At 37.9% G+C, this 17,625-nt stretch overlaps 3 protein-coding genes across 8 annotated transcripts in view; all 3 read right to left on the bottom strand.

Moving 5' to 3' along the window:
• LOC122976030 (protein NLRC3-like) overlaps nt 1-17,625 on the bottom strand; it is a 165,428-nt gene that overhangs the window by 53,703 nt on the left and 94,100 nt on the right. The gene's annotated exons all lie outside the window — the stretch shown is intronic.
• The window catches only part of LOC122976034 (periodic tryptophan protein 2 homolog), a 75,137-nt gene that overhangs the window by 36,363 nt on the left and 21,149 nt on the right, over nt 1-17,625 (bottom strand). The gene's annotated exons all lie outside the window — the stretch shown is intronic.
• Nucleotides 1-17,625, bottom strand: part of LOC122976028 (protein NLRC3-like) — a 48,268-nt gene that overhangs the window by 27,982 nt on the left and 2,661 nt on the right. For 3 of the 4 annotated variants that reach the window (XM_044344273.1, XM_044344275.1, XM_044344274.1), the window contains exons 3-7: nt 16,511-16,633; nt 12,967-13,214; nt 11,053-12,883; nt 9,616-9,789; nt 2,261-2,437 (exon numbers count right to left, since the gene is read on the bottom strand). In XM_044344273.1, coding sequence (XP_044200208.1) covers nt 2,261-2,437; nt 9,616-9,789; nt 11,053-12,883; nt 12,967-13,214; nt 16,511-16,633 — 2,553 coding nt within the window. Of the gene's footprint in view, nt 1-2,260; nt 2,438-9,615; nt 9,790-11,048; nt 12,884-12,966; nt 13,215-16,510; nt 16,634-17,625 lie in introns of those variants that run through there. The other variant, XM_044344276.1, reaches the window with a different exon arrangement.

The raw sequence follows: 17,625 nt of genomic DNA on the forward strand, positions 1-17,625 counted from the left end.
GTCTTTGACTGGGCCATAAGTCATTAACTAACTCACTCCCCTGCCATCGCCCAATACTTGGACTTCTGCACTTAACCGTGTTCCTTGTTAGAGCCTGACATACAGTTCATATTTGGACATGATGTAACATGTCTGCTGCTGTTCATTATATTTTCATTTATATTTCAACTGTTTTTGACACACAGCATTATATTGACAAAACATCTTTTATTTATGTAATGTTCATCTTTTTATTTGTACCACTGATATGCCTTAAGGCTGGACAATATCTCCAGTATATTCAGATGTTACATGATATAGAGCCACATATTATCTGAGAGTTTGGTTGTAATTCTGTGATGTAGCTCAGTTGTCTGTAACTGTTGCTGCTCCACAAAGCAAGGTTAGTAAGTTTACCACATGACTTTAAAAATGGTAAAACTGCTGAAATTTGGTTTGTTATCATGAACTTGAATTGTCAATCATAATTGAATCATATCCAAATAGCTCATTCAAATGTTGCTTTACAGATTCAAAACACTATCATGATGATGTCATCTTTTCACACTTATCTGCCTAACTTTCTAATCCTGCTTTGTGGAACAGTCCTCTGGTTAAAAGCTGCTTAACAGCAAATGATGCAGTTTTATTCAACTAAACTGTTCTGTTCTGGTCACCTGCTTTGGTTTTCTAAACACTGTTTCATATTTCTAAATATATTGTTAGTCAAAAAAGGTGTTACTGTATAGTTGATCATGTCAATATTTCTGAACCTAAGTGCCTTGTACTACTATTTCCATCAAAAAGCCAAAGACAGTTTGAGAGAGAACGCTCCGTTTCAGCTTTTTGTTTAACATGCAATTGTTCTGCATGTGAAGTTTCCAACTTTATATTCAAATAAAAAGTCAAGTGCAATAAGAAATTGTGTTTTTTTCTCTTACATTGTAATTACATGATTGAAATATCAGTGATTTAGCTCTGTTCTTCATTCCTAAAGAACATTTTGTTCTGGTTTGCATTATGTGCTTGTAGCCAGCTTTGGACACAGATTTTATGAAGAATGACAACCAGGTCTATTAAAACCTTTTTCTTAACAAAAGTGTCTTTAATTGTATGTATTGTGACTATTCCTATGTGTTTAACCTGCTAAGTCAGCATTCATTTAGGTTAAAAAATAGGTTTATTAAAATGATTGTAAAAAAATAAAAACTAAATAGTTCAATCAAACAAATCTGTCAACTGTAAGATACTGCAAAAGAAAAAAAAACAGTTCTATTAATAAAGCAATGAAAAACCAGATCATACTGTATTTTTCATTAACAGCACGAAACCGTAAACTTTAGTAACAGTGAAAAAATGTTAATTTTACAGTAACTTAATGGCAACCCTGCTGCCAGTTGTTGAATGTTTTACAGGAAGTTTTAACAGTGTGTGTGTAGAGGTGTGTGTGTTTCTACTGTAGCAGCCTGGTGTCATCAGGAGATTTAATGAAGGTAAACACAGTGAACGGTGGTGCGTAACGGCACTGCGCTCTGGCGCAGCACTTCTCAGAGGCTGCAGATTTATCAACATATCAGTCCTGCTGACTTCAGATGCTGCAGGGATTTAATGAAGTGAAGGAGAAGCTTTTCATACAGTATAAACAGCTGTGGACAACAGATACTGTAACAATCACCCACATTCATTTATACATCACTGCACACTGATTTACTGACTTTCCTGCTTTAACCACATTAAACCTTATTTTCTGTGCAGATGTTGGTTGGAGAGTGTTTAATAGAAATAAATGATTTATATTTGAAGCATTAATCTGTTGTTGCAGCACGTCTGCATCCAGTAGACTATTTAGTATGAAACACAGGCGTCTGATACTGTATCAGTAGCCTATGTGACGTTCACAAAAACAAAGGGATTTTATGAGGATGACGTATGACTGCAGCGTTCTACTATAGTCATACGTCATTGTTCAGTTTTAACAACAGCTGACATTTTTGATCTTTGAGCACAAAATTAAGTTATTTGTCCACAAATATTTGGTGAACATTGTGGCTAATCAACATGGTCAGAAAATGACTCAGAAAAATATGAAATATCTCAAAAATGCCAAAATACACTGGAGGGAGGCTTTAAATAGTATTTAAATGTTTGAAAACAACATTTGAATGTGTAAATCTGAAGGAGATTTTACCTGATAAAAATCATCCTTATGTCTGCAGTTAAGTGTCACCACAACTTTCACATCATATTAATCTCAGCACAGAAGTAAGAAATGGTGTCTGACCTCAGAGTCTCCAGTCTACAGTGTGGACTCTCCAGAAAATCAAATGGCAGCTTTGTTCCTGAACCGTTGAGACTGTAGTTGTAGTTCAGATCAAGCTCTCTCAGATGGGAGGGGTTGGACTTCAGAGCTGAGAGCAGAGAAGCACAGCTGATCTCTGACAACTTGCAGCTCTCCAATCTGAATAAAGAAGAAATCATGTAGCGTTAGAAGCAGATTACATGGGTGCAAGAGCTCCGTCTACACACGGATTTCCATCAAAAGTGAATAATTTGTTCCATCATAATCTGTTTATTTTTACCACTAACACAAAAGAGATTTTACTCTGCCACCACATTTCTGCTTTTTTCACTTTGTAAACGATTAAACGGCGAAGGAAAGAGACGTTCATTGTTCCAGACATCAACGCTTGTTCCAGCTTCCTGCGGTTGTTTATACATCGATTTATATGTCTGTTTTCTCCAAAATAATCAAAGGTATGGCAGTTTTATTTAATGTGCACTTATTTCTCTGTAGGGATGGGTACCGAAACCCGGTATTAAACGAGCCCCGAGGATAAATGATTAAAGACTGTAGTATTGATAAGCTCCGATGTTACCGGTTCTTTTATCAGCACTTTTTAATGTTTTGGTGTAATTTATTCTCAAACTGCAGCCTCTCCTCCACACACACACACACACACACACACACACAAACACACACACAGCAAAGTCAGTGAACAGCAGATCACATGTGAAGTGAAGATTACTCGAGTTGACGACAACTATGCTCGTTACTTCTTAAGTGCAATAACACCTTAGCGAGTAAAAAGCCAATACTCTATCAATACACCTGATCAACAAGCATAAACATGTAGAAAAGTGATATTTTCAACTGCTCTGTCCGCAGTCTCTCATCCACCGCTGCTATGTTTTACACAACCACAGCGCGCTAGCTCGGCTAATAGCTAATTGTTAGCAACAAGCTAAAACTAAAGCTGTCTGTATGTAGTCTAACTGTTTAGCTTAGTTTGCCACCAATCTTCAAATTTGGCTCATTCTTGTAAACTCAGCTGCTGGCTGAGACAAAGCAGCCTCTCCTCTCTACCAGCGGTACCTGCAGCAGTCAATCACATCAGCAGCAGAGGGAGGAGGAGGAGGACAGGAGGAAGGACTGATACTGACTGATGTCTGTCTTCTTCTTTCTTTCTAAACTTCACTCAGTATTTTCATGTCAGGAATATTATTTATTTTATTGACATTTTACATTTGTTTCCAGAGATATTATTGAGTTTATAAAGTGACTTTGCTGTTGTAAACATGACTGTTGCTGCTCTAGAAACAATATTTAGTTAAATTTATAATATAAATAAATTCTAATCCTGTTCTGAATTTATTCTTTTTGAAAATAATTTATTTTTTTAAAAAGGATTTATTTAGTATTGATAAGGAACCAAACCGATAAGGAGGATCAATAAGACTATTGATTATCAGTGTTCAGTCACATATGTTAACATGAAAAGTTTAAAGTTGATAAAGATAATAAGTTCAGATATTTGTGTTATTTTTATTCTAAAATATAGTTGAATAGTTAAAATAAGTAGGCCTACAAGTGTTTTGTCAGTAAGGAGAGAAATAGCATACTTTATGAAGGTCAAATATTTTATTTTATGCTTTTCATGTATAAATTGGTGCCTTTGCCAGGAATAAAAATCATGACCAGAATGCACCAAATTGCATCATTTAAAAAAAGATTTTGCAGGGGGGGCCATGCCTCCAGATCCCCCGAGGTGACTTCACACTTCAGCGCTGGTCGTTGGACACCAGTAGAAAAAAGTTACGTCAAAAAAAATGTTCTCTTCAGCATCCATGAGATTATTGTGTTTGAAATCATTCAGTGTTTCATAATCTGTTCAGAGCTGAAGAAGGTTTAGAATGAACAAGTTTAGAAAATGGAAACTCCAAACACCTGAACCCAACAGGATGCAGGTTAAAAACTGTCAAATACAAACAGTGAAAAAGAGCTTCATTAATATTAATGACAACATGCTGCTACTTCAATAAACACACAGTGACTTAACAGTGAATTAGCCAGTGCAGCTTTTTCATTTTATATTAAGGTTTCAAATCTGCAGCTCTGATACAGTCAATAGATTAAACCACTGAAGAAGAAAATAGACGTTAATAGTAAGATACTCAGTGTGGATCAACATAACATCATCCTTATGTCTGCAGTTTAGTGTCACCACAACTTTTACATCATATTAATCTCACAGGGATTACAGCCAGGTCATGTTATTCACCTGTAATTTGTAAACCTATATTACTTGACGCCTGCTAAACAAATAACACAAGATGTAAAATTATGAGATTTTAGCACCACTTCACACATAATCATGGAGCTCTTTTTGACTGGTCCTTGGATCTTGGGCTACTCTTCTGACTAATTTTCTTACTGCTCGGTCAGCAATCTTGTGAGGAGCTCCTGTGTGTAGCTGGCTGATGGTGGAGTGAAGCTGCTTCCACTTGCAGATAATGGTCCCAATGGTGCTTATGGGAACATTTAGGAGTTGAGAAATCAATCAGTAACCTGTGCCATTCCTGTTGCTCAACAATCTTGTTGTGAAGGTTTTGGGAGAGCTCTTTGTCTCTAATCATCATGAGATGGTTCTTGCATGACAGCTTGGTAACAAATAATATCTTCACAGATGTCTAACCCTTTTTAAAAGAGTGGAAGTGCTAACAGCCACATGCACTAACCCAGCTGATTGTAATTAGCACAGGTAAGAGGACTAATTAATGGAATCACCTGGTTCAGTGCTTTTTCTTACTGCCTGTTCAATACTTTTGTCCTGTGTCATTCCAATTCAATGCACATAAGTTTTTTGTTGCTTGGGATGTTATGATTTCTTTAGCTGTGTTGCCTTATTGATTTAATACCAATGTCTGGTCTTAATTTCACATGAATAGCTGCACTGGAAATATGTCTCCTGAAAAAAGGTTGTGTTGAATACTTATTTCCCCCCACTGTACATTTATATTTTCTTATTGATTAATGATTATTATACACATGAGATTAAGGGAAGACAACGCACCTGAAATAATTATATTTGTTCTGACTTATTACATGAGTTTGCCTAATTTGCATAATTTCATAATAAAAATTAAAGGTTATAATACAGAAATATATTGGATGAGAGTGTATATTACTAAGTTTCATTTTGATAGAAGAACATGGATTATTTTGTCCTTATTCAACTGTGGTGCCTTAAAACACATCCACCCTCATCCATGTTTAGGTTATTAATAAATTTCACATAGGCTTGGCTATGCTGCAAATTGAGCCTACAGGTATAGAAAAATAGATGATATAAATTAGGGATGTCAATGATTCATCGATTATGGGTTAATTGCCATTAATAATTCAACTGATTGAGTTACAGGTGTTTCTGGTGACCGCCCGGAAGGGCCGCACAAGCTGTAAAACGAACGCACCTCCCTGCCTTCCGACGAAGAAAAACAGTTGCAGACTCGCAGTGAGCCTCAATCAGCTCACTGTGTCGTCTGGTTGAACTCTGAAGCATAAAGCTGTGAAAACTCCACGGAGTTGTTGTCTGGCGGCTGTGCGGTTTAGCTATCTGAGGCTCATGCTAACGCTAAACTAACATGTTGAACAGAAGCAGCTGCTCGGTTAATGCAGGCTGAGAGCTGACTGTCAGACAGCAGGACTCTAATTACACATGCTTCCAACAAAATCAACACAAAAGTGATGAACTGTCTAAGCGACACTCCCCTGATCTGAGTAGAAATGCATTTTAGCGGTGACAGTAAATGGACAGATAAAGTCACAGCAACAGTATTGTTTCGTCCCCGGGACATCTGTCCAGCTGAGCAGCTGTTTCCAGCAGCTGGACTAACGTTAACTACAGTAAACACACGTATCTCCATCATATAGATCAGGTCTGCAGATTGTTTTATATAAAACTAACCAGATGATGTCTGTTGTGGGGAGATTGGGGTAACCTGTTTCACATTTACATTGTTACACTATAATGCCCACTGTACCAACAAGTTATATACATTTATTTTAGTCTAAAATACAAAATGTGTAATATTTCGTTCACTATTGTATATCTGAGCAGGCTGCAAGTTATATACTGTAGATAAACACCTACTATACACTATGTACTTTATATAAAATAACATCATTTTACCATTTACCATTACCTATGTTTGACACAAAATAAGAGTAGACTACATCAGGAGTTGAAAGAAAAAAATAAGCAAACACCAGGTTACTTAAATGATACATAACACAAATAATGACTTAATTTAGAAATTACAGAGCTCCCGTCTGTTGCTATTCAACAACTGGTCCGCCAATATCCAAAGCATTAAACACAGCAAACAGCTGCACAACTTCCAGCTTCACTAGAGGACAGCCCGAGCGCCCCCGCCGGCGGGAGCAGCGCTGCCGTCGTAGAAGCAAACGCGTTACAGGGTATTTAACACGGAAGAGCATAATCACACCACGTACCGTTTTGTTCAGAAGAAGCTCAGCTAGTAAGCTAGCCTAACCATTTCTACCTAAACGAAACACAAGTCAAACACCAAGCAACTGTGAGCGTGTAACAAAAAGCGCCCCTTATATCTTTCATTTCACATTATCCACACACACATCAAATGAATCCTGAGATTTCACAGATTCCAGCAATATAACTCCTATCACTATCTGACCAAAACTCACTGGAAAAAACGTCGAAGAAATATAGAAAAACTTCCGTTGTTACATTAACAACTACAAATTGTGTCTTACCTTTGCTGTTTTTGTAATCAAAGGTTGCGTCTGGCCGCATAAAACCACTAGTAATGGCTACTCCAATGTCTCTGGGTCATTTTGAATTGATTACAGCCTTTCTGTATCCACTTTCCCGGTAGGAAGGACAGAGTGAAGTCGGCCAGTCAAAAGCAATCGATAGCGGAGTTTGTGAGCTTTGATTAGAGGCCTAAACCGTCCAAATATGGTCCAAATCGACCAATGGTTTCCGGAGATATTGATGCCTATTGCTCAGGTTAGCTGAGATCGTTGCTCAGATTACATTAGGATTACATTACCTTTGATGTAATTACAAATACCTAATTTGGATTTTTTTCTCCACTAAAACTTCTCTAACTTTGCTCTGCTTCACCTTCTTAGCATCATTTTTAGGACAGGTAATATTCACATGTTGTTTTATGGTTTACTAGAGGTTTTGGGCTGCGACTGCATAATTTCAAAGGGGATATTTACTATAATACTGTTCATTTTTTTTTTTTTTTAGGTGGAAATGAAATCTTTCATTTATGCCATGTTCCATCTTAATTTACTCTGACCCAGTAACATCTATACTGATGCTTACACCTCTGCACAAATCTCATACGTGTTACCTTTATTATGATATAGAAAGTGTTCATATAAACTTTACAGTTGCAGAGATATACTATATTTATTATGAGTATGCCATTTTCGAGCAGGGGCCTGAGCCAGAGGCCTAGGGCTGAAGAGGCTTCAGACTAGATGTGTTGGACAAATCTAACAATCAATTAACATTTAATCAAAATTGCTGGAGCCTTCATTGGTAAATAACCCGTAACTTTATCCTACAAATCAGAACCATCTTTATTGGCCAAGTATGTTTACACATGCAAGCAGTTTGACTCCGCTTTAGTGGCTCTCAATGTTCTTACACAGAATAACAACACAACAATCTTCAGAAATATACACAAGGAATGACTATGTACACGTGAAACCGTTTCTGTGAACTGTAAACAGGGTTCAAATAGTGTAAAGAAGTGAAGAGTGCGAGAAGTGATGAGCTAATATTTAAATGGTAAAAAAAAAAAAAAAGACGTTACTTCATATACATATATTAGGTAGTTATGTACAGTATATACAGCCTGTTCATACACCCGCCGGGCGCACGGGCCAACAGTTAAGTCTACAGCCAACAGGACACAATTAAACATCTATCTGCTTGTTATTTTCTTTTAATAATAATGTGTAATTTACTTGCAATTAGTAGGATAAACGTGAACTTGACCAGCGCCAGGCTAACGTTAGCTGACCAACTACCATCTGTAGCAAACCGTTTATCTGTCCATCGTTTATGTTTTCACTGTCACTGACTCGTTTTCACTGACTGAACTTTCAACAACAATAATATGAATCTTACCGTTTTTATTCCATCATGTTTAATTCCGATGTTTGTTCTGTCACTCAGAACTGTGAGCTAAAGTTGAGCGATGCTTTGTGTTTAGATATTCCGCGCTGTCTGTGTCACGTGATTCATGTAAACAATCCCATTGGCTACTGAGATGTGACAATCTACGAAGAACAACATCTGGTTGATGCAGCTCTCACTGTTTTTTTACATCATCGAAATCCACAAACGAAATGCAGAATGAATGGGAGGTTACTCTTTCTCTCTTTCTTTTTTTTCTCCTCGGATCTACATTGATCTCATAAATGGCCTCTATGGACACAACAACATTCAGATACCTATTCATGTCAACAAAAAAAATCAATAAAATGCTGCTGACTGTAAAATGGATCAAATTAGACATGTTGGATTAAAAGCTTATGTATTACTTTTATTTATCTTCTTCCTGTAAATGGTAACAATTAAGTGTAATTTCATTAAAACACTACAGAACTTGAGCATTTACAGAAAAATTTATATTTTCCTCCTACTGAGGAACTGATTTCCAACCACAGATTTACTCTCATCATCACCGCTGACTGACTGTGAACAGTGCCAAACACCAGACTTTCACATGACTTCCCTTTTAACTGGTGGTGCAGCTACACAAAATAACATCATTTTCTGCCAGGAAGCATCATGCACATGTTGAAGTGTAGCAGCTAAAACACGACTTGAGATACAAACTGCAGTTGGAAATATGATTTGCTCTCTTTGTCTGTACTCCTGTATGAGAGTTTTAAAGTGTGTGTGAGAGAGACTTTATGTACAAGTTCCTACAAAATAGTGTGTTCTTAATGTTTAATATAAGACATTATTCATGGATATGCAATGAGTCTTGAACTTTTTTCCCATTTGGTTTATAGATTTGAGTTTCACACACATACCAAAAATTATAAATATTAAATTGGTCTAACATAAAGTTGTCCAATAATTTCAATAATTTCTTACAAATATCAGACCCTTTCGATTGTAGACTAAATTCAAAGTGAAATAAACTATTCAGGCATTTTGGATTTTAAACATTTTAGTGATTTGTGAAATACAAATGAATCAAATTAAATCTGAAACTTCTATTATGAATTTAAATAACTGTGTACATACAAGATGTGCAAGAGGAAAACACAGTCGGTGAACTGACCTCAGAGTCTCCAGTCTACAGTTTGGACTCTCCAGTCCAGCAGACAGAATCAATCCTGAGTCCTGCAGGTTGGAGTTTCCACTCAGGTCAAGCTCTCTGAGATGGGAGGGGTTGGACTTCAGAGCTGAGGCCACAACTTCACAGTGAGTCTCTGAGAGTCCACAGCCCTTAAGCCTGTTATTACAAATTATATTACATTTAAATATGCTAAAATCAAACACCTCTAGGATAAATATAGACACTATGCATTTTGATGATAAAGCAAATTGTGTTTTGAGGGGTCAGCAGCTTCATATAGTGCATATACGGGAAAATGCTGTCTCTTGTGATAAAATGCTGACTGTCAAAACACAAATCCTTAAGTACTGAAGTTCTTTTGCTGGATTTGAATTAAAACTAGAAGGTGAAGGATAAACTGTAAAATGTAACATTGTTTATATTTAAACAGAATAACTGTGTTCATAAGTGTAAACACATCAACTACAAAGTTTTTCTTGCTCTCAAAGTTTTGGTTACAACTGAAGAACAATTGTTGTGAGAATAACTGGTTTACAATTTTGCCAACAAGCAGCTGTAACACAAGCTGAACACAATTTAATAGTTTGTAAGTTTTACAGTGCGCATGTATGTAAAGGAGGGATGTATGATATGTCAGTGGCTGATATTTTATTGGCCAAGAAATGAGAAAATGTAACTACTGTATTGTTATTGTTTTGGTAATTGAATTTCAGTCAATAATTGTGTCCGATAATGCAGAGCCTTTTTACAGTGACTGTGGACTAGTGACATCATCGTAAACCTGGTTGTGAACAGGGACTTTTTAAGGTCAGGTCTTGTGTTGGTACTGGAGCGGACTGAGAGTAACAGAACAGACATGGTTTTAGAGTAGATTATAGTAGTCTGTACAGTCCTGCCTCTCTTACCTTTCTCTCCTCTGCTCTCTGTGTTGCTGCCTGTTTTCAGAAGGCCAGCGTAACTTACAAACAAACATAACCTACATTGTTTCAAGATTAATAATAATGGTTATTGTATTGGTATCAGACACAACAAACATAATTATCAATTGTTGTCATTGGCCCTGAAATTCCACATCAGTGCATCTCTAATGTAAAGTGATTCACACTTTACAGCATGCACTATACATTTACATTACACTTTACTGTAATATTGATATGATTGATGTAATATTGGCTTTATAATGTTGATATTTTTGTTTCCCAATCACTCTCAACACTGTAAAACACTCCCTTAAAAATGTTTATCTTTGTTACAGGTACAAAGAATAAAACGTTTGGAGACCAAATAGACTCTTCAGAGTTGGGTACAGAGGCAACAGGAAGTATCTAAAACATTTTGGACTGAGCAGATGGACATGAGAGATGTGTGTGTGTTCTGCAGTGATTGATTTATAGTGTTGATAATCACATCTGGACTTACACAGCCTTTCTGCAGTTCCTCACAGCTGGGATCAGTCTCCATCGTCCCTCATCTGATGTGTTGTACTTCTTCAGGTCCAACTCATCCAGAACCTCCTCTGACATCTGCAGCATGTAGGCCAGAGCTGAGCAGTGGATCTCAGAGAGTTTCTTCTCTGATCTGTTCTCTGACTTCAGGAACTCTTGGATCTCCTGATGTACTGAGCGGTCATTCATCTCCGTCAGACAGTGGAAGATATTGATGCTTCTGTCAGGAGAGACATTAGTATTCATCTTCTTCAGGTTGTTGATGGCTCTCTGGATGATTTCTTGACTGTTCTCGGTCTGACCCAGCAGGCCTCCTAAGAGACTCTGGTTGGACTTCACCGAGAGGCCATGAAGGAAACGAACAAACAAGTCGAGGTGGCCATTTTTACTTCTGAGAGATTTTTCCATGGCTTTCATCAGGAACTCATCCAGGGATGAGTGACTGTAGTATCCCAGGAAGGCCTTCAGTACCTCTGTGTTGCTGCTGGTGTAACAGTGGTACACGTACACTGCAGCCAGAAACTCCTGAACACTCAGATGAACAAAGCTGTAGATTGTTTTCTGGAAGATCACACTCTCTCTTTTGAGGATCTCTGTACAAAATCCTGAGTACACTGAGGCCTCTGTGACATCAAGACCACACTGCTCTAGGTCTTCTTGGTAGAACACGATGTGTCCTTTCTCCAGTTGTTCAAACGCCAGCCTCCCCAGCTTCAGAAGAACTTCCCTGTCAGCCTCCGTCAGCTCCTGTGGACTCATCTCATGTCCCTTATCATACTTGTGCTTCTTCCTCTTTGTCTGAACCAGCAGGAAGTGTGAGTACATGTCAGTCAGGGTCTTGGGCAGCTCTCCTCTCTGGTCTGTAGCCAACATGTGCTCCAGAACTGTAGCAGTGATCCAGCAGAAGACTGGGATGTGACACATGATGTGGAGGCTCCTAGATGTCTTAATGTGTGAGATGATTTTGCTGAAGAGATCTTCATCACTGAATCTCCTCCTGAAGTACTCCTCCTTTTGGGCGTCAGTGAAGCCTTGTACTTCTGTTACCCTGTTAACACATGTAGGAGGGATCTGATTCACTGCTGCAGGTCGGGAAGTTATCCAGATGAGAGCCGAGGGAAGTAGATTCCCCTTGAAGAGGTTTGTCAACAGCATGTTGACTGATGACTTCTGTGTGACATCAGACACGACCGTCATGTTCTTGAAATCTAATGAAAGTCTGCTTTCATCCAGGCCGTCAAAGATGAACAAAACTTTACATACAGCAAGCTTCTCTGCTGTGACCTTCTGTAATGTTAGATGGAAATCATGGATCAGCATGAGAAGACTGTACTGCTCATCTTTGATCAAGTTCAGCTCCCTGAATGAAAACAGAATCACCAGACTGACATCTTGGTTTTCCAAGCCCTCTGCCCAATCCAGAGTGAACTTCTTCACTGAGAAGGTTTTTCCAACACCAGCGACGCCGCTCGTCATAATGACTCTGATGTGTTTCTTTTTGTCAGGTAAGGATTTAACAGGTAAGCCTTTGTGTTTCTCTTCGGCTGTAAATACTTTAAAGATGTCGTGACACTTGATTGGAGTGTCATGGAGGATCTTCATCTTGGAAGCTGTCTCAAGCTGCCTCACCTCATGTTGTTGGGTATTAACCTCTTCACTCTGTCCCTCTGTGATGTAGAGCTCAGTGTAGATGCTGTTGAGGAGGGTTTCACTTCCTGCTTCATCAGTTCCTTCAGTCACATGTTCACATCTCCTCCTCAGACTGATCTTATGTTCATGTAAAACCTCCTGGAGAGCAACATTCACTAAAACAGAGAAAAAAGTGAGACTAAACAAAGACAATCTGACAATTATTCTTTATCACCAACACAAAAACAATCAGTCTTACTTTGTACAGTGATGGTCTGACTGTCTGTCTGGAGTCCAGGTCTTGTTCTGGATCTTTTTCCACACTGAGGACAGGAGAAGTCTCCTGATGACGCAGACTGGTCCCAGTATGAGTTGATGCACTGTCTGCAGAACCAGTGTCCACAGCTGGTAGAGATTGGATCCTTCAGGACGTCCTCCTGACACAAAGAACAGCAGGACAGCTGCTCCGCCACAGAAACACCACTCCTCCTCTTCCTCATCCTCTCTCTATAAAGACATTTCTTTATCACTAATATGCTTCATTGATTGTTGTTGAAAAATAAACAACAGTGTGTTACATGCATTAGTAAGGTCCACTTACTGATGATTCAGAGCTTTCAACTGCAAGCTCCAAAAGATTGGTAAGTGGACCTTTGAGCTTAATTTTCTTCACTATATTTTATATAAGCTGATAGCTGAAGAGAAAACTCAAACACACATTATCAAGGTGAGCAAAGCATTTCTACAAATAACCTTTTCACCACATGTTGCACTATTATGATATGCATTCAATAGGACATCTGGTAGCAGACCTGAGGTATATTTTAAGTAAAGAAGGGGATTAGAAAAATAATGAAATATAAATCGTTTATATATCTCCCATTTTAATTAACTTAGAATAGGGATTATGATTATAAATAAAATCTAACTCACAAACTAACTACTTTTTTCACCAAAACATCCAAAAAAAAAAGATGGCTGTCTCTAGTTTGTATCCCAGTATACCTCACAAGGACGGCCTGGAAGCTCTGAGTTATTTTTTGAATCTCAGAACTGAATTGGATCCCTCCATGGAGTTTTTGTTGTCTTTAACCAGGGAAGTATTGACAAAGAATTATTTTAAGTTTCAGGACCAATATTATCTCCAACATCAGGGCTCAGCTATGGGCTCACTGGTGGCTCCGTATTATGCAAGTCTGTTTAAGGGGAAATTTAAGTCAGATTTTATTCATAATCTTAATCCCTATTCTAAATTTATTAAAATTGGAGATATATAGATGATTAATTTTTCATTTGGAGTGGTAGTGCTAATGACTTGAAAGAATTCCATGCATACATGAACTCAAGGAAGGAATCTATTAACTTAACATTGTGTTTTGATGTTGGATGTATCTCTTTTTTGGATGTTTTGGCAAAAAAGTGGGAACCTCTATACACACGGTAGTATATAAAAAGAAAACCGAGAAGTTTACCTTACAGTCAATTATTGAGGATGAGACGCATCTGTAAATCGGAGGATTCTTTTGAGTCACATGCTAAAGTCTTATGTGATAATTTTAAGTGTGTAAGGGTTATGGAGAGACGTTATTGGATCAGCATCTTAAGAGGGTACGCCTAGTTCAGCGATTAAAGCTACTTAAACCAAGGGAGGGATCTCTTCTCGGGTGTGTCTACATTCAGTTCTATCTCTAAGTCACTCCAAAAAGTAGTGAGTGAACATATTGAGCATATTTTTGGAGAGTGACCCCCATATTGCGAGTGCATTTCAAATTCCATCAATACTTTTATAGAGGTCCTCCAACTTACGCGACCTCTTGGTGAAGTCTGATTTACCTGAGAGTTACATGCACTTTTTGTCTCAGATTCCCAGTGGTAACTTTCCTTGTCATAATTGTGTACACTGTTATGCTATGATTCAGGGTAATTATTTCACCCACCTGAAATCTGGTGCGGAGATTAAGGTTAAAGGCAGGATTACATGCAATACCAAATATGTTGTTTATTTGTTAAGATGTCAATGAAATTTATATTACGTTGGTAAAACAAAACGCGAGTTCAAAACTAGGATCTGTGAGCATAAGTGTTCCATCCACAATCATGACGATATATCATCTGTGGCTAGGCATTTTAACAGCCATAACCATAGTTTGTCAGACTTACATTACATGAGCATTGAAACTGTGAATATGCCACGGAGAGGTGGCAGAGACAGAATCCTTCTACAGAGGGAGACATACTGGATACACTCCCCGAATATCCTCATTCTTGAGGGGTTGAATGAACAGATTTAATTTTCCTGTTTTCTAGTGAAGAATCTGCTACATGATTGAGGTGTTTGCATTTCAGTTTATTTTATTTTACTTTATTCATTTTGTTTGTTTGATTCACTTAATTTTTGTATTATTATTTATGTATTCATTATTATTATTATTATTATTATTATTATTATTATTATTATTATTATTATTATTGGTAGTAGTAGTAGCATTTTTATTTGTTTCTCATGAACTGAACAGAATTTGGTTTTGTTTTGGTTTATTTGAGTTCTACGAGATGTCATAACTCTATGCTCTTAGAAATTGTGAATATGCCAAGGAGAGATGGCTAGAGGGACAGAGTTCTTCTGTAGAAGGAGACCTATCGGACACACTCTCTAAATGCAATCAGTTTGTAAATGTAAATCAGTTTACAGCAGAAACAGTCTCTTACTAGATATCAAGTTATTAGATATCAAGTTTTGCCAAGGTCCAGGTTCATTACTGAAGTACAGAGGACAACCCATGGACCGGTCACTCTTCATAGACAGACAGTCCCATGCTGGAGTCTCTGCTCTCTGTCTGTGGTCTGTCTGAAGTCTGTAACACCACCAAGATGTTTTTATTCACATCATGTGAATCCTTGATAAATTCTCTGATGACAAAGCCATTGAAGGAGTTCTAAAAACACAAACTGCTGCTATTGCAGATAAGTCACAGATTAGATCACAGCTTTTCTAAATGACTGACAGCTGTCACAGATACTAACTCAAAGTCAAAAGCGCTGCAATTTAGCATTACAAAAGTCTTTAGATGTCACCTACCAAATTTGAAGTCGCTCTGGTTGATTCTCTAGGAGGAATTTGTTAAAATTGCACAGTAAACTCAAAGTGGCTGACTTCCTGTTGGACTTAGGATATGACTCCGAGAGGCTTTTTTTTCAGTCTGGGGATGTTTCATCTGCCTACCAAATTTCTTACATCTATGTCAAAGTTCAAGATGGGGGCTTTGACTTTGAAATTTTCTAGGGGGTGCCCTTGAGCCATTTTGCCACACCCAAGCCCAAGATCCTTATTAGATATCAAGTTTTGCCACTTCTGATGCATGTGCAAAGTATCCTGAGTTTTTGAGCACCCCTAGCAGCTCATAAATGCTAAAAGTAATTAAGGGTTGCTATAGAGCTGATCTGCCACACCTAAGCCCAACTGCGATATCAAATTGAAATATTTACTAGTTCGAACATGGATCCAAAGTTTCTTGACTTTTTCTGCATCGGAAAGGCCTAAAACCTGTGTTTGTAAAATGAAAATTGATTAAAGAAATTCAAAATGGCTGACTTCCTGCCGGGTGGAAAAAAAAACGTAATTATGTCCCGAATGATGAGGACAATGATCCCACTGAATTTCATGAACATCAAAGCAACTTTATTCCAACATGGCTCTGTGTTTGAGGGCGCTATGGAGTAGGCGGTGCTACACAAGTGGATCATTAATGCAGCAATACATTTAGCCATTAGTCAATCACTTTACAGCAGAAACAGTCTCTTACTTTGTGTCTGAGGGTCCAGGTTCATTACTGAAGTGCGGAGGACGACCCATGGACCGGTCACTCTTCATAGACAGACAGTCCGATGCTGGAGACTCTGCTCTCTGTCTGTGGTCTGTCTGACGTCTGTAACACCACCAAGATGTTTTTATTCATATCATGTGAATCCTTGATAAATTCTCTGATGACAAAGCCATTGAAGGAGCTCTAAATACACAAACTGCTGCTCCTGCAGATAATAAGTTGCAGATTAGATCACGTTTTTTTTTCTAAATGACTGACAGCTGTTACACAGGGCCATGCAGAGACCTTAAGAGGGGCAGGTGCTCAAAGTTAAAAAGGGGCAGATGGAACAAGACTTTTAAACACCATACACTGACATAACTTACAGCATAACATGTTGAATTATAGCAACCCTTATTCAAACAGAATATAACATGGAATCTTACAACAAATCGCACCATATTATATCATTGTCCCCCACTTGATGATATCAGAGGGGGACTATGGTTCTCTCTCCATTGTGTTCGTGTGTCTTCTGTTAGAAGTAACATGTTCTTTTAGTTAACAAACAGACTTAATTTTAGAATCAATTTTAAGTCACAGCAGTCTTATTCAGCAGCGCAAAAATCACACTCAGCTGTCTCATCTCAACTATCAAATAGCATCTCAAATGTTCCTGACTGTGTAACCCCAACATGAAAATGATATTTGAAATTATTGGCTGTCATTATAACAGCAATAACAGATGCCAAGATGACTACACACGTAGCAGTCCAAACATTCACTTATCTGTGCACATCTCTCACAAAAAAGTTCACATAATTTCAAAACAAAAACAAAGGCAGAAATATTCATAAATTGAATGTGATGGCACATTAAACTGTACACCAAACAGAGCTCTCTGGCAGTGTCTTTATTTATCTCTTCTTTTTAATAACCTCTATCACTTCTTACAGCCATATGAACTGTAGCTGTTATGCAGATCAGCCATGGCACTAAAAAAAATGTGATACATTTGTACCTCATAATCATCACTTCATAGTATGTTGAGTACCACCAGTGTGACCTAAGGCACACATGTTTTACCTGATGGGGTACATAGTACAGTTGCTGTT

This window comes from Thunnus albacares, chromosome 24, assembly GCF_914725855.1.
Source record: "Thunnus albacares chromosome 24, fThuAlb1.1, whole genome shotgun sequence".
In the NCBI taxonomy this organism is placed as follows: domain Eukaryota; kingdom Metazoa; phylum Chordata; class Actinopteri; order Scombriformes; family Scombridae; genus Thunnus; species Thunnus albacares.